General features: G+C 42.5%; 1 protein-coding gene across 1 annotated transcript in view; it reads left to right on the forward strand.

Moving 5' to 3' along the window:
* kcnh2b (potassium voltage-gated channel, subfamily H (eag-related), member 2b) overlaps window positions 1–24,193 on the forward strand; it is a 413,129-nt gene that overhangs the window by 30,380 nt on the left and 358,556 nt on the right. Inside the window, exon 2 of the mRNA XM_033638617.2 lies at window positions 16,815–17,045. Within this exon, the coding sequence (XP_033494508.2) occupies window positions 16,815–17,045 (231 nt within the window). The remainder of the gene's footprint in view (window positions 1–16,814; window positions 17,046–24,193) is intronic.

The following is a 24,193-nucleotide window of genomic DNA, read 5'->3' on the forward strand; positions in this document are numbered from 1 at the left end:
AAGCACACTGAATTGCCATTCTTTGAGCCTCTCTCTTTAAACCATGAGCGCCATCTAGAGGGCTCAGAAAATAAAGAAAATGCTTCATGAAGCTTCATTTGGCCATCACTACCGGCAGGTGGGTCTGCCAGCTCCGGTGTATTAATTTGCGCTCGTCATACTGACTTAATCGCACGACATTCCATTTGTTGTGCTGACCTGAGACGCCTGCCAAGCTGCAAACCACTGTTTAAGATAAACAAATAACAAAACCGGTTGCTTTTTCACGAGTCATCGTTAAGTTTTCCAGTGACTTTTTAGTCACCAAAGGTTGCTGTTTTTTAGTGACCTGTCGCTGTGTTTCCATCAGGGATAGTGCCATGAAAAGCGATTGTTTTTTTTTTTTTTTTACCAAGACACTGATGTGTTTTCTGCCAGGTTTGTACCATCCTGGTTTTGGTGCCTAAACAAAACCACATGTAAGCTTCAACATATCTGCTGAATAATAACATATAATATAACGTATCCTTGGTTTTCAGATACAGAAAATACCAAAATCTACTCTTGCGATTGAGTTGTGAGTTAGAATACAGCACACCTGCAGGTTGCTGATGGAGGTCAGCAGAAGTTAAAGAAAGCTAAATATCTCTGCCCATGCACCGACACTGTAAAGCACCTTTGAGGGAAGCATGCTCCGAACATAATGGTATTCCCATTTACTTGCTGTGAATAGCTGCCCACCATTACCCTTGTTTAATTTGAACACATTGCCCGCTGCTTCCAAATATTGCCATCTCTTGCACTTTTCTCTCTGAATGCCTGCGGCGTAATAATACAGTACCTGACCTCCTCCCTGGTAGAATAATGGCAGCTTTCCCCTCATGTCCAGCTGTGGCCTGAAAACGGAGCAGCAAAAAACACTGAGACAGCTGTGTTTTCTGCTCCTGCTGCTCTGCTTGTCCGTCCATCCATCCGTCTATCACGACGTACTCTTGCACTGTCGTTGTTCTTCTTCTTTTTCTTTTTTGTGTCCCGGTTTTTCGTCTTCAAACATTGTCTCACCCTGTGGTTTTCTTTTGGTTGAGTCATTCAACACTTCCTGCATGTCTGTATCAAGATTGCATCGTATCTCCTGTTTATACGTCTGTGTCCGTCTGAAGAATGATTACATTTATCCATACATGACTCATCTTCTGAGCTCTCATGCACTCTAAAGGACTCCGGCTCTTTAAAAGACTTAAACAGTTTGAAAAAGAAAAACATCTGCTTGCTTCTGTAGGCCATTATCAGTGACTGAAAACCACAGCTCCAAGACCAGGAAATGAACACACACTTGTATACGCACACACCCATCTCTGCCTTTGTATTACCTAGTGCTCATTGCAGCCAGACAAACCCATCAAGCTTTATGAGCCTCTGAGGGCTGCTGCTGCTGCTAATTCATGGAGGCAGACTATCAAGCGCATCCACACTCCCGATCTCTGTTTCCATGAATATCTGAACAGGCCCTTCCGCCGCTTTATGTCTCCCACAGGAGCAGCCTGTTGAAGCCAGGACGGGCAGCCTGTATCGATGATATGTCTGCGTTATGAAGGAGGGATGGAGAGAATGTGGTAATCGTGTGCTTAACACAGGGTGAAATAGCCGCAGATGTTTTCACTGTGGAGCGCTGCACTGATGGATGTTCACTTTGTGTTGGAAAAGTGGGCAAAGTCACTTTTGATTCTTGTAGCATGGGTTTGATTGATGGGCGTTTTGGAGGAGGGAGAGGAAGAAATGGGGAATTTCGGATTGTGCTGACAGTAATTCTGGTTCCATGGAGCCCTTTGAGAGCATAACTGTGGTTAAAAGTAGACCAGTAGACTTGATCGATGTCAAGTGTGCACGCTGTGGAAGGTTAGTTTTTACTGTAGATTGCTTTATAGAAGACAGTGTGGCAGAGACATGGGGTGAGTCAGATTATTGGAGGCATTGGTGGATTGAAAGGTAAAGTGTGGTTCGGGTTTTATTTCCTAGCTTTGGCCATCAATTTCTTTCAGGTATGATAACACTGAACACATCATGCAGATACAGAAACGTTGATACTTGCTTTTATTTCTCTCACTTTCGCTTATATTGGAGTTATAATATGTAGCATGTGAAATAGGGTATGGTGAATGTGCTGGGAAAGGTAGTATCGGCACTGTCACTACCTGGAGCTTGCATAAACGGAGTCTGGGTTTGTTGAAGGTGGCAGTGCTGTTTGGGCTGAGAAAGCCTGTGAGTTTATCTTCTCTATCTCCTTTAACTTAAGCTTATATTGGAGTTATGATAGGTAGCATGTGAAATAGGGTATAGTGAGTGTGCTAGGAAAGGTAGTGTCGGCAAGGTCGCTACCTGGAGCTCGCATAAACGGAGCCTGGGTTTGTTGAAGGTGGCAGAAAGCCATGTGTAAGTAAGGTAAAGGAGGTTGTTGGGTTGGTGCGGGGAGCAGTGAGACCTGGCATTAGAGGAGTGTCTCTGGGATGCCAGAGATCACTGTCTAGCCTCCTGGAGGTGTCGTGGGACCAACTAGACAAAACACTGGTGAAAGGAGGTTCCCACCCGATGACCCCAAAGGCATGTTAGTTATCACTGCTCACTGGTCTGTATAGTTAAGCCTTGCCATAATAGCTTATCATGGGGCTTAGGAGGTTTTACAATGAGTGCTGATCCTTTCTCTAGAGCACAAACTTCTTGTGTTTATTTGAATCCAGCCAACTGGACTAATGTAACACTCTTCTGTCTGATGTGTCTCAGAAAGCCATTGGTGAGCTACAGCACATACGGAATGTGTTCTGACAGAAACCAGACAGAGAGCCCACATTACTCCAGTCTGAAAATCATTACACTGTGTACCTGTCTGTCACAGACTTCATTCAAATTCTCTGGCTCAAACCTTTTGATTGTTCCAGAGGTCAGAACTAAAAGGCACACTGGCTTTGTTAATTATGCCACTGAGCTCTGGAACAATCTGCTTGAAGGTCTTAGGGGCTCTGAATCTGTTGAGACTTTCAAACATACTCTTTAGACACATCTTTTTACCATTGCTTTCTCCTGAAATGTATTTTTAACTTAAGCGGGATTTATACTCCATGCTATTTCTGTAAGCTGAAACCATTTCCCTCAGTGGAAACAAAGCTTTTATTTACTTTAATTTCACAGATAAGAAACAATAAATTGTGAAGACAATAAAGCCTCCACTAAAATAACATTTTAAGTATTGTGTGTGATTTATCCTGGCTTCATATATGAGCAGAGGAAATCTCTGCTAGTTGCTAGGCTAATTTATACAATGTAAAATGCCATAGGCTTATGCTAATAACATTAGCATGTTGTATTTGTTTTGAAATTGTGTTTAGTATAAGACAGTTGTTTTGTCAGTGAAGATTTTGAGCTGCAATGGAGCTGAATTTTGTAACGTTACCTTTGTTAAATGTTGCTGTTGTCCCTGGCTTCATATGAGTAGAGGAAAAGTCAGCTAGCCACTAGGCTAATTTATACAATGTAAAATGCCATAGGCTTGTGCTAATAATGTTAGCAATAAGCCATGATTAATGTGTGTTTAATGTGTGTTTTGAATCAACTAAACTTTACCATGTGCGTAGGCTATGATGTAAGCTCTGCTTATAGCTGATGCACTAGTATAAATCCACCTGTAGCCATTAGTTTAAACTGAATTGTACTTTATCTTTGCATTTTGATATTTTATCATGTTTTTATCATCTTTTTCTCTCTAATACAAATGCTTTGATTTGTCTTTTATGTGCAGCACTTTGTGTTGCATTTTATCCATGAATTGTGCTCAAAGTCATTGCTGAAATCTCAGAAAAAGGCAACAAGGCTGAATATGGGTCTCAAAGGCCAAGAAACATGAGTAATTCACCGTATCCTCATGCAACAGTTTGTTTGACACTTATATGATTCTTATATCTTCCAAATTAGCACCTCTACAGGTTAGGTTAAGTTTAGGAAGAGAATGGATGGGCTTTGTCATGTTACGTTCTTAACATAAGACTTAATGTGATGTACTTATGTAACTTAAACTAATGGTTGTTGCTTTTTATAGTTCATCGCCTGACTTCCTCCTTTGCTCCTGTCATATGATGGATGGCTGCCTGCTGCACATAGATCACAGGATCACAGCCTCCTGGATCGTAATTACATCTGTTATATACAACTTATAGTGTGTTAGTGTTTCATAGGTGTGAATAAGAACAGGCTGAAGTAATTAGATGATAATACGGTTCAGTCATTTTAGCTTCCACTTTATTTGAAGTCAGTTTTATAATGTCACAAATCACAGTTTGCCTTTAGAGGCTTTATAACCTGTACGGTACACAACACCCTCTGTCCTTCAAGGAAGGAAAAACTCCACCTAAAAAAACCCTTTATTAACAGGGAGAGACTGGAAGAAACCTCAGGAAGAGTAACTGAGGACAGTTGTGTGATAGATTTTGTGTGTGCAGAAAAAAACAACATAACAAATTTACAATGCAGACAATCCAAATGAGAAAAAGAGACATAGAATGTGAACATATTTGAAGATGGATCTGTGAGGGTGTCAAACAGCTTCCAGGTGTCACCAGACAGCCAGAGCCTGAGCCACACGACCTGCTCACCACCATGCAACCTGGAACAGAGGACAGGCTACTCAGAGCCAAACTGGAGCTCATCATTCACACAGACTGGAGAATGAAACAAAACAAAGGGAGAGGTAGAGAGGACGAAGATCCGGATCCAACATGAGGAATAAGGCACCAACAGCCAGTTGAGACCGAGAGAGCGTCACTCAGAAGATTAGACCAAATTATAACTTAAGGATGCAGGCAGGCATGGTTTACTTTTCCATCCTCCTTTGTGTCTTTTGTTGGGGAAGTACCCTCTTCAAATGTGCATGTGGCACCAACTTGCAGCATTGATACATTAATTCATTTTAATCAATGAATAAACCTCTGGAATTTAATACTTTAGTTTTAGCAAGATTTCTCCTCATGTTAAAAAAACAACAACTGTATCCTAAATACCTGTGTTCTCTGAGAGGTCAAGAATAAAGTTATAGTATTATGAGAGAAAAGTTGTAATATTACAAAAATAAACTGGTATTTTAATGAAAATATGCGAAGAGAAAAAAATCCACCTGCCCTGTAGTGTGCTGTGGATGATGCTATTTAGTTTTAGTTTCACTTTATTTATCTGCACATACATGTATAGAAAAGACAGGAAGAAAGAAATTAAAAGTAAGAACATTGTGCAGATGTTAGAAGCCAAAAAGGGCTTATGAAGAAAAAAAAAAAAAGACAAAAGCAAAGATTGCGTAATTGAACAAGAGTTCCAGACTGAGAAGTAATACAAAATTATTAGAGATGTACAATTTACAAAATAAATGAAAACATTAAAATGTATTTACAAACTGAAATGCTTTACAGATGAATCTGTTATTGCTCTGCTGATAGAGTAGTTTCTTCTTCAGACCATCTGACGTAGGGTGACCATATTTTGATTTCCAAAAAAGAGGACACTCGGCCCGGCCACGACATAGCCTACTTAAATGATACTCGCAGTTTACTCAAAGATGCCTTATAATTTTAATATATTTAAAGTTTATATGTATGGATAGAAAATTCAGTTATATTACAAAATAATATCTCTCAAAGACAGAAATTCAGATAGGCCCCTATAGATAGGGGACACATACACACACTAGAGTGTGGCTACCTGATCCGAGCCCAATGGAACCCGTCGGTACCCGGCAGGTCGGGCCGGGTTCGGTCAAAAATGTATAAATTGTATTCGGGCTCGGGTCGGATTCGGTCAGCTTTCAGTGAAAATGTAGTGTAAAAATAAATAAATCCTATTGTCTGTCCTGTTTATTGCTTGGGCACTGTTATTTACGTGACAACACCTGAACATAACACACACAGACACACATTGGCTGTTTGTTTCTACCTCTCCCCTCGCTGGAAGCCTCGGACCTCCAGCCGCCAGCCTCCGCCTTGATTAAACGCTGAAAATAAAATAAAAGAGGGAGACAGGTTTTTCCTATTTTATCTTATTTTGTTATATTTCTCCCTCTCCCCTCGCTGGAAGCGTCAGACGTCCCGCCTCCCGCTCCCGTCTCAAACATGGAGGTCTCCCTCTCCGATGAGCACGCCCAGCCTGTTAAATAGCCTGTAACCATAACAACTGTGTGACACAAACTCAGTGCTTTGGTAATTAAATAATGTTGGGCTCGGTTCGGGTTCGGACAGAGATATGCGGCCTGTGCCGCACTCTAACACACACACACACACACACACACACACACACACACGGAAAACTGGACATTATCATGAATTTATAAAAAACCCCGGACGCCCCGGACGGGACGTGAAAAGTGGACATGTCCGGGCAAAAGAGGACGTTTGGTCAGCCTAATCTGACGGACACAGAACCCCATTTTGGACTCTCTCTGAAGGAGGCAAAGTTTTCGTCTGAGATGGAATACCGACACTATAACCAAAACACTTTTAATCAGGATTAATACTTTATTGTCCCGTCTTGAAAAATAAAATGCACCGTCCCGTATTGAATCAATACAACATGCAATTTGTCCATTAATTGAGGATGATATAAATGAGTTTGCTCAGATATTGGTAGTGACAATTCTGTCCTGATACTGGGAGGCACGTGTCCCTACCGTCCATATACAAACCTATGCCCTTCATTCTAGGTAACAAACACAGTACAAGTGAGGTGCTGACTTTTAAAAGCACATCTATAACCAACAGGTCCTCCAACATGAACAGCAAAATAGGCTATTTGTCATTCTTGTTTAAAATTACCCCTGATAGCGCTCTCTGATCTGAGGACTTCATCGACAGGTTGTCAGCCTCATTCAAAGCCAATAAAGATGAGAATTATCAAAATGATTCATATGAGTGGTTTCTACTCTGCCTCTTGAGTGATTTCTGTGGTTAAGGTTTGGTCGGGTTTAGGAAACCAAAACTGCTTTGTCAGGGTGAAAGAAAGTGGTATCACATGCTTTGTTGACCCAGCTGATGAGGACAGTCATGATGACAAATACCCAAATGTGCCTTCTACACATTTGTGTTTGTATGAAGCCTTTGATTCATAATTTAATGATGCGTACATACTGATTCAGGGTTCTATGTAGGCCAGTCGGTAAGCACTGCCCCCCACCAGCATGCTGGGTGAGTGTATTTTGTCTGCTCTCCTTGACTGCTGTCTTGATTAGAGGCCTTTTATTTATCAGTCAGTGCGGTACATGCTGCGTCTCTGTATTTTTAACACAGGGGCACGCTGTGTTATGTCTTGCTGCGCTCACTCTTGTTCATTCCTTATTCTCTCCCCTCCAAGTTTGTGTCTGATGCATCGTCATCTGTTCTTTTAAAAATTTCATATGTGCGCATGCTGCTGAGAAAGTAAACATGACACCCACAGCCAGTCAGCCACACACACACTCACACACAAAAGTGCACTCAATCAATGCAGCAATAACCCACACATCCAAGTTATGGCTCGACAATTGATACAAGAACAAGTCTTTCCATCGTCCATAAATCATTTAGCTGCAGCCTTCAAACTCATCCCGACATAATAATAACTGCAGCGGCTGAGCAATTCCTCCAAAACAATGTGGTGCACAAAGAGCTTGAGTCAGACACAGGAGTTAAATATCGTTGGCCAAATGGTGATTTTGAAATGAGATGAAGTGTGCAGAAATGTGTGATCGTGGCAGCCTAGCATCTTCAGTGGTTATAAAATGACTGATAAATCACCGGTTCAGATGGGGAGTTGCTATACATCACCTCTGTGAACTGCTGAGACATAATTTACAGGGAATAATGGCTGTCTACCCTCTTCCTTGTTAGAAGATAATTCCTGTTCAGGGGCCGTTTCATAATCAAGTCTAATGAAGAACACTTAGCAAGAAAAATTGCCTCAGTGTGCAGATTTTGCTTTAATTTTCACTCCTCATAAAGGGCACCGTATGATGCATTACCTTCTCCCGAAGTCTTCCCAGCGTAGAGGAATACCCAGGCTGTGAGTACTGTACAGTGTAGTGTTGAGCTTGACTCAAGGTAGAAACATCTGGAGACACATTCATTAAGCTTCACAGGAGCTATCAAGTCAAACAGATAGGAATAAAAACAGATATACTTCCCGACTTTGGGATTCAAGATTCAATCAGTGCTTGGAGAAGGAGGCGTAATCAATACCAGAAGAATGCATACGTCTCACTTCTTTCCTCGTCGAGGATAGCACTGACTAAACTCCGGAGAAGATATTTGTCATGAAGACAATAATCAGGTTTAATGAACTGACACAGGCAGAGGAGCGATGTCGGTGAGTTTGGCTCAAACTGGCAGGGATCTGGGAGAGATGATTTCTCTTGGGAGATAGTTAAGCGCATACCTACAAAGTTCAGTTCAATCAATAGAGCTCAAAGCAGCAGGAATCGATATTTTCACAACAACGATGCATCAAATGACAATGTTCAAGGTTCAAGTCCTTTTATTGTCATTCCATAACACAGGGTTGCACAACAAAATGCAAGCTGTAGAAATGATGGTGGAGCACTGAGGATGAGTTGAGGAGTCTCAAAGCCTGAGGATAGAAGTTGCAATGTGGTTGCTTTCCAGATGGCAGCAAGGTGAACAGGGGTGGGTGTCGTCTTAAGGTATTCTCTGGGCTCTGTGCAAGCACCTCACGTCACCAATATCACTGGTCTCCTGTCCTGGGCTGTGCACAAACCAGGACAAATTGTAATGTCAATACTCAAGATCAAGCAGCAACCACTGGGGCTGAAAATGAAGCTAACGCATAAGTGGCAAAAACAGCAGTTCCTCCAGTGTCCACCTTATTATTTTATACAGTATATGGTCAGGATGCCTTCAACTTGTCTGTAAAAGTTTAGGCTGCTTTCAGACCTAGAGTCGTCTCCTTTGGTCTGAATCAGGGACTAATTTTGTTCCAAAGTTGTATAATTGCCTAGAGTTGGTTCGTGTTCTCACGGCAGCATTTACAAGCGGACCAGATCAAATGCCTTGTGTGAGAAAGCTGCTCTTGATTGGTCAGAATTTCCATGTGGGAAAAATCCAGGAAGTAAAGCAAACGTTGAAGAAGAGTACACTTGCAAGATAAATGTGACACTTTCTAATGTCACAATGGAGGGACAACTACGCAGGTTGATTTTAGCGCTGCTCATCGTGGACTATATTGCTGTCATTGTTCATTTTAGTCAAACCATACAGTTTGAAAACGAGGCGCGGCTCCAACTAGAAAACAATGTTTTGATGCATTGGATGTGCTGAATGTGCATATTAAGGCAGTACAGGAGGAGGTGCACATTAATAATCCTCCAGGACTGTAACATGCTCATGTTTAACCCAAACAATGTGTCATGTGACTGCAGTTGCTTCACATCCAGGTCGGAACACCTTCTCACCACAAACCAACCGCACCGGAGTTCGTTTGTAACCGGACTGAGACCACCTCTTCAAGAAGGTTTGCTTAAGAAACACAGTTTTATCTGAGCTTTTATCACCACTATGAAGATGTTTGATGACCGTGTCAGGTTGTTTGTGATGCAGATTCCCAGGAACCTTGACTGTTTCCTGCTTCACTTCAGCTTCACTGATTAAAACAGGGGTGTGTGTCTTTTTTAAATCAACAATCAGCTCCTTGGTTTTGCTGATGTTGAACATGAGGTTTGTTTGGACACACTGGTGTTGACTTAATTGATGTAAGCAGAGAACAAGAGGCAGGCAGCACTGTGTTATTTCAAAGGCAGAGAATTAGCGTGTCGTTTAAGCTCTGCAATGACAAAACAAACGTGTGAACAATAAACCAAAACATCTACTAATATTGTGCAAAGTGAATCAAAGTGTTAAAGCAAACAAACTTACATGCTACACACAGTGGCTGCCGTTTAAAGGAACAAACAAATGGAGGGAGGCAGCATATACAGTCTATAGTTGGCAGGAGGCAGGGTGCAGTGAGTACGAGATCCAAGCAGGAGGGTTGGATCAATCCTCTCTGCCTCAGGTGGGTCAGGTAATCTTTCTGGGGACTTTTAATAAGGTAGCACTCTCACACTCTACATGACTGTTGATTTCCCCCCATATGAACTCTCGTTGTTTGTAATCCGGCTGATAATGTCGGTCGTGTCGTCCGCAAACCGTTCTTTCCAATGTTAGGGATGACAGCTGTGGGTGTACAGTGTGAGCAGAAGGAGGCTGAGCGCACAGCCCTCAAGTGCTCTGATGTTCAACACTAGATTGTAGGAGGTGTGACCGCCAATCTGACCTGACTGGGGTTTGTTTGTGAGGAAGTCAAATATCCACTTGTATAGAGTAGTACTCCAGCCCCGAGGGCTAAGTAAGAAGTTCCATGGGGGAGATGGTGTTAAATGCTGAGCTGAAATCAACAAACAACATTCAGATGTAGGTGTTGTTATTTTTAAGATGTGTAAGGGCGAGTGAAGGGCAGTGGAGATGGGATCCTCTGTGGATCTGCTGGCTGTGAATGCAAACTGGTGAGAGGCCAGGCTGGATTGGATGTTGTTTTTGATGTGCTTGAGATACAGTTTCTCAAAAGACTTCATTAGAATGGGGATGAGTGTCACACGGTGGTAATCATTTTGGCTAGACTCTGCAGACTTTTTAGGTTTTGGGATGATGGAGGCTTTGTTAAAAGGGGAACACTCCCCTGTGACAGTCACTTTATTTACATGCACATTTAAGTGGAGCTACAGTTATAGCTCGACCAGGCCATTTAATTGGACTACTGTCCTCGTCCCAGTATACAAGCACAGGAGGGGAGTCGATTTATTGACTAAAGTATGTACAAATCTGCTATGATAGGTAGCAATATGCCCCCTTACAGCCTGTTAGTATTGGACCTTTTTCCAGTTGACCTATTACGTCACAGACCAAACACCAAGTTAACTCTTTCAGCTGATACTGAATGAACTGTGTCTCCTCGTACATCCAAAAATGCACGGCTCTGGATGTAGACTTCGCCACGCTGTTACCCGCTCCTTCTTCTGTTATGCATTCAATGCTATTTCACCTCGAGTCAAAGCCCGGGGCCGAAACTGTGGAGCATGCTCAGAGCGCCTCGGCCGGTTTAGGTCCGATTGATTGTATACATGCAGGAGTAATTTGACTCCCAATCACATTATCTGGGTGTGTCAGTCCAACTTTGATAAATTCGATTCAGAATGATTTCAGTCGAACTAACATGTTCACATGTTTAAGGCACTGCTTGTAGTGAACCTACAGAGGATTATCAACCTAAATCTGCAGCTCCCATCGGCTTTCCCGAGTTTTCTTAGCCAGTTTCAGCTCATTGTTTAGCTGTCTGACTCACAACTTCACTGTTTTGGTTCACTCCAAATCATCATGCAGCTGGAAGCTATTTTATTTGGTGTAAAAGTACTAAAACCCCACCTCACACTTCCTACTCAGCACCAACGGCCAGATAGATATAGATAGAAACTAACTGGTGAACATAGAAGAGCTAAAAAGCAGCTATTACCTTGAAGAGCTGGTGGAGACCAAAAACGGAGCTAAAAGAGAATGAATATGGGACTGACATTCAGCAAACGGACACAAAGACTGTTAATGAATCTTGCTCTGTAACTGACAACCGGGTCTCCTGGAGTCATTGAAATTGGTGCTTGGGCCGTGACTTGTGGCGTCAGACATTGGAAAAAAAAGCCGTCCTTGAACACTGGCATGATACGCGGCTGGTTGCCGTTATAGTTTAACAGCACTAGGAGAATGTCAAGTTATTAAGCTAAACCCTGCCCTTTTTTTTCTAAACCTAACCACATGCTTTTTTTGCCTTAAACCCAACCACGTGCGTAGTTGTTGGAGGAAAATAAAAGCCAATTTGCAGTGGTGTACCAATGTAGTGCATTTATTTTGAAAACAGACAATGCATGAAACAGGCAGAACTTGACACGGCGTCCCAGACTGTCAACAACCAACACACCCAGGTAGGGCCTGACTGATTTAATCTGGCGATAGTCTGATTGGGCGGAAGTTCGCTGCATACATCAGCCTCCCATTGGGCGGAACGAGCCACCCGCTGAAGTCCCGCCCTACCACCTCCGGTTGTGTAGCAGTTTTCAACCATTTTCAACACGTCCTTTACTAACTTTTGCGGTGTTTGATCTTGCGGGGATGTAGCCATTTTTCTGCCATGGTTCGCGTCCTGTAGGCGATATTTTTGGGGGCGTGTTACACCAAAACCTGTTTCCCCCCGGCAATATTTTTGCAAGCGCACCGTTGCTGTGGCACCACCCAGAACGACTGTGATTGGTTGAAAGAAATACAAGCAGCCGGGGCGTTTTTTTCTCCAATCTTAAAGTGAGAGTCGGCCCAGCCAGACCTTTCTTTTCTTGAGAAAGGTCTGGTGAGCGAGACTAATCGGCCGATTATAGCCATTAGAGAATAATCGAGAATAATCGGCCAAAAGTTGGTCGATTGGCGCTGATGTTAACACTTACATTTTCATCACTAATAAAATGCAGAGAATATGGTGTTTTACTTAGAAATGATGTTCTTGTGTTGCTTCTTGCACTATAACCTACCTCTGTTAAATTGGCAATAATAAGAAGAACTCTGGTACTGTGAACATACATGTGAATGTCTTAATTCATATAGACTTTGCATGATTATTTTATTTCCCAGAGGTTTACTGCCTTTTTGCACATCATATTTTTGATTTATTTTGTGTTCAAATTGTTCATATGCTGCTTGTTCCACACAATTTCTGATAATAAAAGTATTTGAAAATAGTAAAATGTTCTTCTTTCAATTTATATCTTTGTAACGAGTGTTTGAACTATATTTCAGCCATCAAAAGCAGGTATTTCAGGGTTTTTTAAATTGAAAAACCTTTGAAAAATTGAATCAGCCGATATATCGGTTATCGGATTTTTTTATTCCATAATATTGGAATCGGCCCCAAAAAATCCATATCGGTCGGGCCCTGCACCCAGGGTACCTTCCATGTCATATCTGGACATGGAAAGTCCATGACTAAACGTCGATATGTGACGAGATCAGAGTGAGAATGTGTTGTAACTGATGGACTTATGTAAGTAGGCAACTGATTGCTAACAAGTTCGCCATATCAGTTTCAAGTGTTATCACATGTCAGTGTTGTGTTCACACCTTGTTACCTCAGCGGCAGGTTTAAGGCCGCTGTTATCTCTGGTTAACCTTGCTAATATCAGCTTAGTAGAATATTGATGATTTACTTTTGGCTGACAGGAAATGATGGGAGAACAATGGGTAATGACATGCAGCGAAGGTCCTCGGCAAGATGCATATTGGGTGCGTTTGCAGTCAACCAGCACCATGACGCATCCACACTGTTAACAGTTTGTTACTGCCCACATCAAAACTGTGACATCATATCCTCTTTCTGTGCTCAGTGTGGGGTTATATTGCACTATATTTGTCCTCCACCATTTTATTTGAGTGAATTCTTAGTGTGTAACTTGATGGACTTTACAGTGCCCACAAAGTGAAATGTTTTGACAAAGGGGGCTGTGTTTTTTCACCACAGTCTCTGGTCCCTTTACTTGATGCAGGCTAATTGCTAAGAAATATGGTCATGTTTTCCCTCTGCCTTCCTGCACACATCACTTCTGCTCTGTCCCCACTCCACTCTTTTTCTACCAAATATCCCTCCATTCATTATTTTGCTTCTGTTTCACCTCTCTTCCCTTCTCCATCCATGCCTTCCTCAATTTATCTTCTGTTTTTCTGTCATTCTCCCTTCCCAAAGTCTCTCTACCCAACCATCCCATTTCCATCTGTTAAGTCATCCTCATCCAGCCCTCCCGCTGCCTCTTGCTTCACCCACCATTTTCTCTCACCAGCCTCTCCTCCTCCCCTCTAACCATTCATATGACTATTTATGAGTGCAGTGTTCCTCACAGTGGGGCCCAGTACTAAGTGAAAGTAACAGGGAAGATTGGGGCTCTTCAGAAGCTTAAAGCTCTTTAGTGGAAGCCATTTATCAGCCTGACAGACGATCACACTGATGCAGCACAAACACAGTCTCACATCCACAGAGGCCTCACGCTCATGCACATGTTTATGTTGTTTTTATGTGTTCCCACAAGACACACTGGGGATTCAACTGCCACAAACTGGAGACTTGTAGTTTATCCACAATGTATGGATCAGTGTGCTGGGTAAGCGAGTGCAAGCGTGTGTGTGTCTGTGTGAGTGTGTTCAGGCACAACAGCAGCTCTCTGAGTGCATTAAGATCATCCATAGACACTGAGCGGAGGCCACTGAGCAAATGGCTCCTTCTGCAGTAAGTGGTTTAGAGGGAGACGCACATCAGAGCCGTCAGTGTTACAGCTGCCATTTACGCTTTTGACCACAATTATGGACACGCATAGGTCTGCAAACCTGGACGCACACACACGTTTAAGTTAGCATTAAGATGAACTCCTTATATTCTTCTAAAGATTTTTGGTTACTCCAGTTTTATTTTGAAATTGGGAACAGGCCAGTAAGCTGAAATATTGTGCTTGACATAGTGAAGCTGTTTGCTGTAAAGGACAAAAGGTTTGTGTGCTTGAACTGGAGTGGTTCATATGAGATTAAAAAGGAAAAAGAGGAATATAACAACATATTTGGACTTTATTTGAATTATACTTGTTCTATCTTAAAACTTTTTCCGTATGAAATGTCTGTAGGCTATATCTGCACGTTTGCTTTGTCTTTTAAGTAAAAATCGAGACATTTTAGGCCCGTTTCCACTAAAGAAGTTCCTGGTACTATTTGGGGGGCAGGAACTTTACAGGAACGTCCTCTCGCTCGGCCCTCTCAACCGCCGTGTCTCCACTGTACGATGGAGTAGGAGGAAGGTTCCTGTAAAGTTACCGGGCTCTGGATGTGACGTAATCGTTGCCTGACCATTTTGACCGGGGCGACGCGGCAAAGAAACAAACAAAGAAGAAAAACAACAAAGAAGAAGAAGCAGATTTCTTGCTTTTCTTCTTATGACTCCTTTTAAAAATGCGACTCCTCGTCTGCTGAGTTTTAAAAATGCCGGCTATTTTGTCGCTTTCTGTTGACGTCACATCCCGCCTTCAGTATATCCAATCAGCACCGAGTAAACCCCAAGCCCCACCCAGGAGTTTTCCGGGCCGTTCTGAGTACCTACTCCGAGGCAGGGACTTGTTTAGCCCCTGTAAAAGTTCCAGAACTCTGTCCTTCGGGGGTGGTTCCTGCGGTGGAGACACGCACCAACGGCCCCGTAAAATTACCCTGAAGTTCCTGCGGTGGAAACGGGCCTTTTGACTTGTCAACACAGGTGACACTAATAGTGTCATTAGAGGAACCTTGAGCTGGTGTGGCAAATTGGGATGCTGACGCCACTAATACTATTGATTTGGAAGAAATAAGAAGATATGCTTTATTAGTTCTTGAGGGGAAATTCAATTTGTTCACTCTGTCATATATGCAAAAGCCTGAAATACACACACATGCACAAACAGGACCTATATACATGCATTAGATGGAGGGATGTCAGGGCGAGAGGGCTGCCATGGACAGGCGCTACGAACAGTTGGGGGTTTGGTACCTCGCTCAGGGGCACCTCGACCCACCCAGTCCACACTCCATGTTTGTTCTAGGTGGGCACTTTAGCTGGTTAACCTCCGGTTCCCAACCCAGGTCCTTCTGGACTGAGCTACTGGTTTCCTTAAATCGCAGAATGGTTCTTGTAACATATTCTCATATTTATTCTCATAGCCTAAAATACTGTTGTACGTTAAAGCTGCATGTGATTTACACTGACTACATTTGTTGGTGTTTATATTGTTTGTAGTTTAAAATATAATTGAAAATGTCTGTGTCTAGCTCTTTAACAGTCTGTCTCCTCAAGCTGAGCAGTTGTCATTTATGATCTGAGCTGCACTACAGTGTATTTCATTCAGTTTGAAAGCCAATTAATCAGCAGTCATATGGAAATTTATTTTGCTGTTTTGCATATTCACAGTTTATGGGGTACATAAATAGAATGCATTGCATGTATGTACATGTTGGTAGATGGATCAGAATGGCAAGTACAATGCAAAAGGAAAGTGAAAGACATGTTTTAGATTGCAGCCTATTTGTTACTCTCCTCACATAGAAGAAGATAATATACTTTATTATTAATCCCAGAGGGGGAATTCAGTGTTTTCACTCTGTTGTCATATACACACAGGCCCGAAATACACACGCACAAACGGCACCTATACATGCATGAAATAGATGTCAGAGCGAGGGCGCTGCCCATAGACAGGCGCCCTGAACTTTTAGGGGTATGGTGCTTTGCTCAAGGCGAAATATCACCTCTCTAGCTACCGGTCCATGCTCCATATTTGGTTTGGATGGGGACTTGAGTCGGTGACCCTCCCGTTCCCAAGTCAAGTCCCTATGGACTGAGCTACTGCCACTCCATAGCTCCATTATCAGCATTTGGATGCAGCAAGGGTACACAACCTCCACATAACTCCACATAAGTGTGTTTTATTTTCAGGAAAATATTGTAGGTCACAGATGCTGGTAAAATGGTCCCTTGGCAACATGGCATTAGCTCTATACAAATCAGCAAGAGGGAGGAAAATGTCTTCCTCCTTATAATGTTTAGCATTTGAAAAGTTTTGTGCAATTATATCCCCTTTGGGCTGAGAGTAAACTTTACAGAAAAGATTCTCCTGAGAAGAATCAATTCTCTGCATTCAGATTTCACAGCGAAAACTAAAGTAAACTTTTCTCTTCTGTCCACAGGTCGCAAGTTTGTCATCGCCAACGCAAGAGTGGAGAACTGCGCCATCATCTTTTGCAACGACGGCTTCTGTCACATGTGCGGTTACTCACGTGCTGAGATCATGCAGAAGCCGTGCACGTGTAACTTCCTGTACGGACCTGACACCAAGCGACTGGCCATCGCACAGATGGCGCAAGCCCTGCTGGGATCGGAGGAGAGGAAAGTGGAGATCAACCTGTACCGCAAAGATGGTAGGAAAATATAAAACCCAGTGTGTGTGTGTGAGAATTTGGAGTTTGTGTGTGTGTAGCAGAGGGTGTGTGGATTTATCGGCTGTTGACTTGTACATCAGATGAGGATAGAGATGATCCTCTGGTGTGTAAAGATGGAACAGCGTCTGGACATGATATCGTCACAGAAATGTGGAAATGGACTGCACCAAAAATCAGTGTGTGTACTTTGTGTTTGGAGCAGGAAGTGGCCAGGTTAGGAAAGATGTTGGGAGAGTATATGCCATTATTGTGTCTGTGTGAGTTTGCATTAATTGGGATGGAATTAAAGTGTATGTGTATGATTCTATGTGAACTCCTGAGGCGCCTGAATTGCTTCGTCACCATAAAATGTACTTGTCTGTCAGCTGGCTTCAGTATCTGTTTGCTCGAGGTGTGTACTGAACATTTGGGACTCAGCAGCTCATGTTTATGACTGAGCTGTGATGTGTGAGTGACCTGACTTCTGCTCACTGATGAGTCCACGTTGTACTCAGAGTGTCTTGCAACTTTTTTGTGCCAGATTTCTTGTTGCGATGAGCACGGACGTGCAGAAAATGCAGTATGGTACATTTGGTCTGTTTCCAGGTTGTATTTACAGGATGTGTGACTGTGGTTAGCAAAACTGAGTGCCTTCAAAAATCAGCGTGAATCGATTGACGTCTGCACATTCATGTAAAAGTCACGCCAACGTTAAAAACTTCACAGCGGTTTTGTACCATTTTCATGAAACGGCGATTTTAATACACCTACTGTAGCCCAAATTAACCTTTATGGTGACATGTACTTCAGACGGGACTAAACTGAGGGAAGCCCTTAGAGAATTCTCTGAAATGTCAAGAGTGTATATATCTGCACACATGCCAGCTGGACCAGGATCAGGTAACAGGACGCTGGCCATCGCAACGATAGACGGCTTCCATGGTGATAAAGAGCTGCCATGGTAATAAAATCAGCAGCTCCCTGGGCTGTGGCCAAAGCATCTGCTGGACATTTTCCACCTGTAGACAGACACCAGAGCAGCAGGAGGAGGGCAGGGGGGAGAGAAAGACATTAAAAAAGAGAGAGAGACTGATGGAGGAGGAGAGGGCTTGAGACAAACCAAGGGGGAAAAAGAAGGCCACGTGACTTAAAGGCAGTAAAACAGCACCGAGCTGAGAAGTGAGGAAAAACCAGTGAGCGCGAGGTGGGAGAAACGAAGTGAGAGAATGGAAGAGGGAGACAGAAAGTGCATTTATCAAGTAATCTCAAAGTGTTGCTGGTGGTGAGAGAAAGCAAGGAAAAGAGAGAGGGAGAAACACAGAGATGGCGCCAGCTGTCTCCTCTCTAGTGATACTTCTGAGGAGCGCTTTGCCAATTCAACCCTCCCCTCTGCACATTTCACTTTCCACTGTTTATACTGGAGATGTGCACGCACCGCACACACTCTCACACATGCACACACCAGCGATCCAAAGTACCTCGTAAAAAGCTACAACCCTGTATATAGAATCGCAGAGGTGTTGTCATTTCTGTCCCGCTGGCTATGTTAACGAGATTCCGCCATGCTAACACATAGTTAAAGGCTTTGGAAGCGGCAACATTTCATGCCTGCAGCGGCCTCGTGCCAGTGTGGGCTGGTAGCCGTAAAGCTGCTGTTGGCATATGCTCTGCAGGCGCCTGAATGTGCCCTCACATTTTAGCCAAAAGAGAAATCTTGTCATACACTAATTTTTTAGCCCTGTGGTTTGTAGTTTTAGGAAGGAAATGATTCGTGTAATGACCACTCTCAAAGAAACGACTTATCTAATTAGAGCCACAAAACGAAACTGCTTTTTTCAGTGGTGCCACAGAAGTTTTGTATCAAGGCCACAAAACAGTAGCACGAGTATTAAAGTATCAAGTAAGTCCAGTGCAGTTTGAGAGTGTTCAGATTTTGTGTTTGAGGTGAGGAGCATACAGATATACAGATTAAAAGTCATTTTCCATGACCGTTTGATGGATTATAGTTAGTGATGGCCAAATGAAGCTTCATGAAGCATTTTCTGTGTTTTCTAAGCCCACTAGATGGCACTCATGGTTTAAAGAGAGAGGTTCAAAGAATGGCAATTCATTGTGCTTTCGACCTTTTCTTGAACAAAAAGCACCATCTAGTGGGCTCATAAAATAAAGACAACGCTTCATGAGGCTTCATTTGGCCATCACTAATTATAGTGGCTCATTTTTTACCAGTTCACCAAACCTCCCAGTTCATGTAATTTTCTTGGATGATGCAAAACAACCACCGCTCCACCTGGCTTGGTCTCGTCAAAGTGCTGGAAACATCCCTAAGTCCAAACTGGTAGAAAAAGATTTAATTACATCTATGCAATGTGCAGGCAACAATGGACAGGCAGGTAAAAGTGGTGATGGCCAAATGAAGCCTCATGAAGCATTTTCTTTATTTTCTGAGCCCACTAGATGGCGCTCATGGTTTAATGAGAGAGGCTCAAAGAATGGCAATTCAGTGAAGCTTTCAACCTTTTGTTGAACAAAAAACGCCATCTAGTGGGCTCAGAAAATAAAGAAAATGCTTCATGAGCCTTCATTTGGCCATCACTAGGTAAAAGTAACCAACCTCAGTCTAATAACTGGCAGTAAGCCTGTTCACTACCCTGGTGGTAGAAGCCCCACCTCCTGGGAGTTGTAGTTTTTATAAACAGGCTTGATGACGACATGCTAATGTGCTGATGGATTCTACATTTGTGTTTTTTAGCAGAGATAGACGAGAAAATATTAGGGCTGTAGTCTTCTGGTCGACTAGTCGATTATTTGGTCGCTATGCTCTCGTCCGACCAAATTCTCATTAGTCGAATAATCGCCGTGTTACTTTCATAAGGAGAAAAGTTTTCAAAACACCCCAGTTGTTGACAGAAAGTTGGACTCGCCCACCCTCACGCTCTGCGTCGCGGTGACGCAGACCTCCTGTCTGTTTCTGTAAGCTACAACCATTTCCCTCAGTGGAAACAAAGCTTGTATTTACTTGTACTTCACAGATAAGAAACAATAAATTATGAAGACAGTAAAGCCTCCACTAAAATAGCATTTTAAGTCTTGTGTGTGATTTATCCTGGCTTCATATGAGCAGAGGAAATCTCCGCTCGTCGCTAGGCTAATTTATACAATGTAAAATGCCATAGACTTGTGCTAATAACGTTAGCATGTTGTATTTGCTTGGAAAACGTGTTTAGTATAAGACAGTTGTTTTGTCGGTGAACCTTGTGAGTTGTAATGGAGCCAAATTTTGTAACGTTACCTTTGTTACGTGTTGCTGTTGTCCCTGGTTTTATATGAGAAGAGGAAAAGATCGCTAGATGCAAAGCTAGTTTATACAATGTAAAATGCCATAGACTTGTGCTAATAACATTAGCATGTTGTATTTGTGGGGGAAATGTGTCCAGATAAAGACAAGTGTTTGTCTGTGAATGCTGCGAGTTATAGTGAAGCCAGTTTGTGTACTTGTGTTTGAAGTTGTCTCTATTAAGCCATGTTTAATGTGTGTTTAATGTGTGTTTTGAATCAACTATATAAATAAAGTTTGATTTGAACTAAACTTTACAGCACTTAACACAGTCCTCCTAGTGTTTTGGAGGTGTAACTGCAGAGTGACACAGACACACTGCTGCAGAAGTAAAAATAACGTGCAGATTATTTTTTTCCCCCACAACTAATCGACTAGTTGAAGATTATGTGCGGCTTTAGTCGACCAAGATTTTCTTTGGTTGACTACAGCCCGAGAAAATATTTGTTCAAAACTTATTGGTGATGCTGTTTTAATTGTTCTTTAGGACGTTTGCTCCTGGTGCATTTTATGTGTAGTAAGCACCACACTTGGGGCGCTCGGTAGGTCAGTGGGTTGAGCTGGTGTCCCATGTACAAAGGTAATATCCTTGCTGCAGTGGCTGTACGTTTGATTCCAGCCTTTGGCCCTTTGCTGCATGACATCCTCTCTCCACTTTCACACTTTTACTGTCCTGTCATAAGGTATGAAAGCCACAAAAATAATTAGGGAAAAAAAAAAATACTGTGCCGGACTCTGTTTAAAAAATAAGCTTTTTAATGCTTTGTTGCTTGTCAACAGTGGTCAACTAATGCGCCAATTTGGCCTTGTGTGCTCTGATTAATTTGCACGCGGTAAACACACCAGTCATAATTTTTGTTTTAATGGAATCTTAGCTCCTTGCATTTTCCCCCGGTGTTTGTCCCTTCCGTTTTTGGAGAAGAAGCAAATAACAAGAATAACAGGTGAACCAGCATTAAAGTGAAGTATTTACTTTTTTAATAAGTGCCTCCTGGTGGATCTAATTTGTGCTGAAGTAAAGAGTTGTTCGTGTGGATCTTTAAAAGAGTAACTGATAAATAAATATACGTAAATGATAAATATTTGATAATATATAAATATAGACTAACCCAAAACATGATAATGAAAGAACTGTTTATGCAGAGTAGTATATACGTATCACTAAGCAGTATCGGCATTGATATCGGTATCAATAAAATCCTTACCATACATATCCCTATTCATGAGCACTGAGATGATTAAAGAGTTTTCAAAGCAGTTATTTACTGTGGCAATGCACACTGCATTTAGACAACATGCTTCTCTATGAATGGAGACTTGTGTTTGTCACGTTGCCATGGAGTTTCTAGAGAGGGCTTCAAAATGTTGCTATAGTAACCAAATGAAACTCTTTTGATTGGATGGTAAATGTCCTTTTTGGCTCTGGACACATGTCTTTTTATGTCAAGGACACTGAATGGGGTTGACACTGTAGTGCAGTGGTTCCCAACTGGTGGGTCGCAGTCCAAAAATGGGACACAGGCCCATTTTGAATGAACCACAAGGGACTGGTAAAAAAAACACACTTTATTTTCAAGTACAGTGAATTTCCAGGGCAGAGCTTTTATTTTGAAGTGCTGTTTCCTGCTGTAGAGAGAGTGACTAACAGACAGCTACTTGACAGAGACAGCAAACTAGCTTGACGACATGGCCAAACTCAAGTGTGACCCTGAATGTATTAAACTGTGTGGACTTTGAACTAATGACTAAGGAGAAATTTGGACCCCATGGCCGGACCAGTTGGGAACCACTGCTGTAGTGTAGTGCATGTAACAAGGGATATATTGTAGGTTGTTAGCAATGTTGGGCAGTAACGCGTTACAATAATGATATTACTTTTTCCAGTAACTAGCAGAGTAACTGATTACTAATAAAATTTCAGCAATAATAACATATAGTGATGGCCAAACGAAGCCTAGTGAGGCATATTCTTTATTTTCTGAGCCCACTAGATGGCGCTCATGGTTTAAAGAGAGAGGCTCAAACAATGGCAATTCAGGGAAGCTTTCAACCTTTTGTTGAACAAAAAGCGCCATCTAGTGGGCTCATAAAATGAAGAAAATGCTTCATGAGGCTTCATTTGGCCATCACTAATAATATAGTCACTCCAAAACCAAACAACTCATTACGTTACTTTTGTTATTACATCACTACTGACTTGAAATACAACATCACATCAGAGAACTCGTTTAAGTAATCGTTACACTGAGCAGGTCATGGTAATCATAAGTGCTATATCGTAGGCAGCTGGAATTAATTGCGTTTCTTGAAGACGTTTCGCCTCTCATCTCATTTACAACTGAAGAAGCTTCTTGTGATATGTGGTGGATGAAATGATGCTCCATGAGTGACTCTGCGTCTTTTGGGCAGGGCCTTGGGAATATACCGGTCACAGGCAACCAAAGACTTCCAGGTTAAAAGAATAAAACAAAAATCAATTGCAGGCTATCGAGCCTTAGCTACACTTACCAGCAATTACCATGACATACACATAGAGGCAGACATCTGAATTTTGGGGAGATATGCATTAGGGTGTAATGGAAAAGTAATATAACAAGTCGTGTGACGGATCACTGTTGGCAGGGAGTAGTAAGTAAAGGAATATTATTACTTTTGAGGAGAGTAATGAGTGATATATTCTATTTTTAGAGTGACGAGTCCAACACTGGTCGTGAGTAAGGTAAAGGATTTTGATCCTTTATTGCAGGTCATGTCTTTATTTTTCAAACGATACCTTCTGGCGCCCACTGCCATTAGTTTACATCTGAACTGGACTTCTTTCTGTCTTTGTACCGACAGAAATCTGTCTGTCACTTATAAAATCCGTATTGATTTGCACTCAATTAAAGCTAGTGAATAAATAAAATATATTCCTACTGTAGGTAGGCTGTTTGTTATGTATGCATGTGGGCAGGGGTGACCCTGGGGCCCTATTTTTCTCAGTAATAGTCACACACACACACGAACACACTCACACAGAGACACAAACACAGAGTCTTAGGTAACCCCAGCGGGCCACCTCCAAGCCATCAGAGAGCTGCTGACTGAACGCCGCGGACGCACCTCATCCATAATGCACACAAGGAGGAAATACTATGCCACCTCCTCTTGTCCCCTTTTGCCTCCTTCCTCCCCTCCCTCGCTCCTCCTTCCTCCTGCAAAGGCAAAGAGGGAGAGGAAAAAATAGCCTTTCCCTTGATCTTGAAAAAGCTACCTATGCATGGAGCATGCAGGTGTGTGGGTTTTACTGGGAATGGTGGGACTGTGTAGCCATGACCCACACACTATACATGCATACGGAGAACGCACACACATGCAGGAACACAATGCACACACACACACACACACACACACACAAAGGCTTCATCCGAGCCCATTTATCTCATGCCAAGCTCGGACATGAGCCTTCACGAAGATGGATCTCCCTTCTCACTCTCACGCTCAATTGTCCGACTCCAATTGCTCACCAGCTTAATCAATCATGCTCTCCAGGTAAACTGCGATAGGAAGCAGACTCTGAGCGTGTAGAGGTTCTGGTATAGAACTGGCTACGGCCCCAGTTGGGTACAACCAGTAAGTCTTTCAGTCTCCTCACGGGCTGAATGTCACAACTATGTGGTTTTATGTTTGGTTCAATGGGAAATAAGATGGTGGCTAGCGGGGGGTTCAAAGGGGCAATGAAAGCATAGATGAAAAACAGTAAATAGGCGGAAGGGATAAACCAGGAGTCTGTTTTAACTGGTTGGATATTCCCCCTTTTCTCTCTTTAACT

This window comes from Epinephelus lanceolatus, chromosome 20 (assembly GCF_041903045.1).
Source record: "Epinephelus lanceolatus isolate andai-2023 chromosome 20, ASM4190304v1, whole genome shotgun sequence".
Classification (NCBI taxonomy): domain Eukaryota; kingdom Metazoa; phylum Chordata; class Actinopteri; order Perciformes; family Serranidae; genus Epinephelus; species Epinephelus lanceolatus.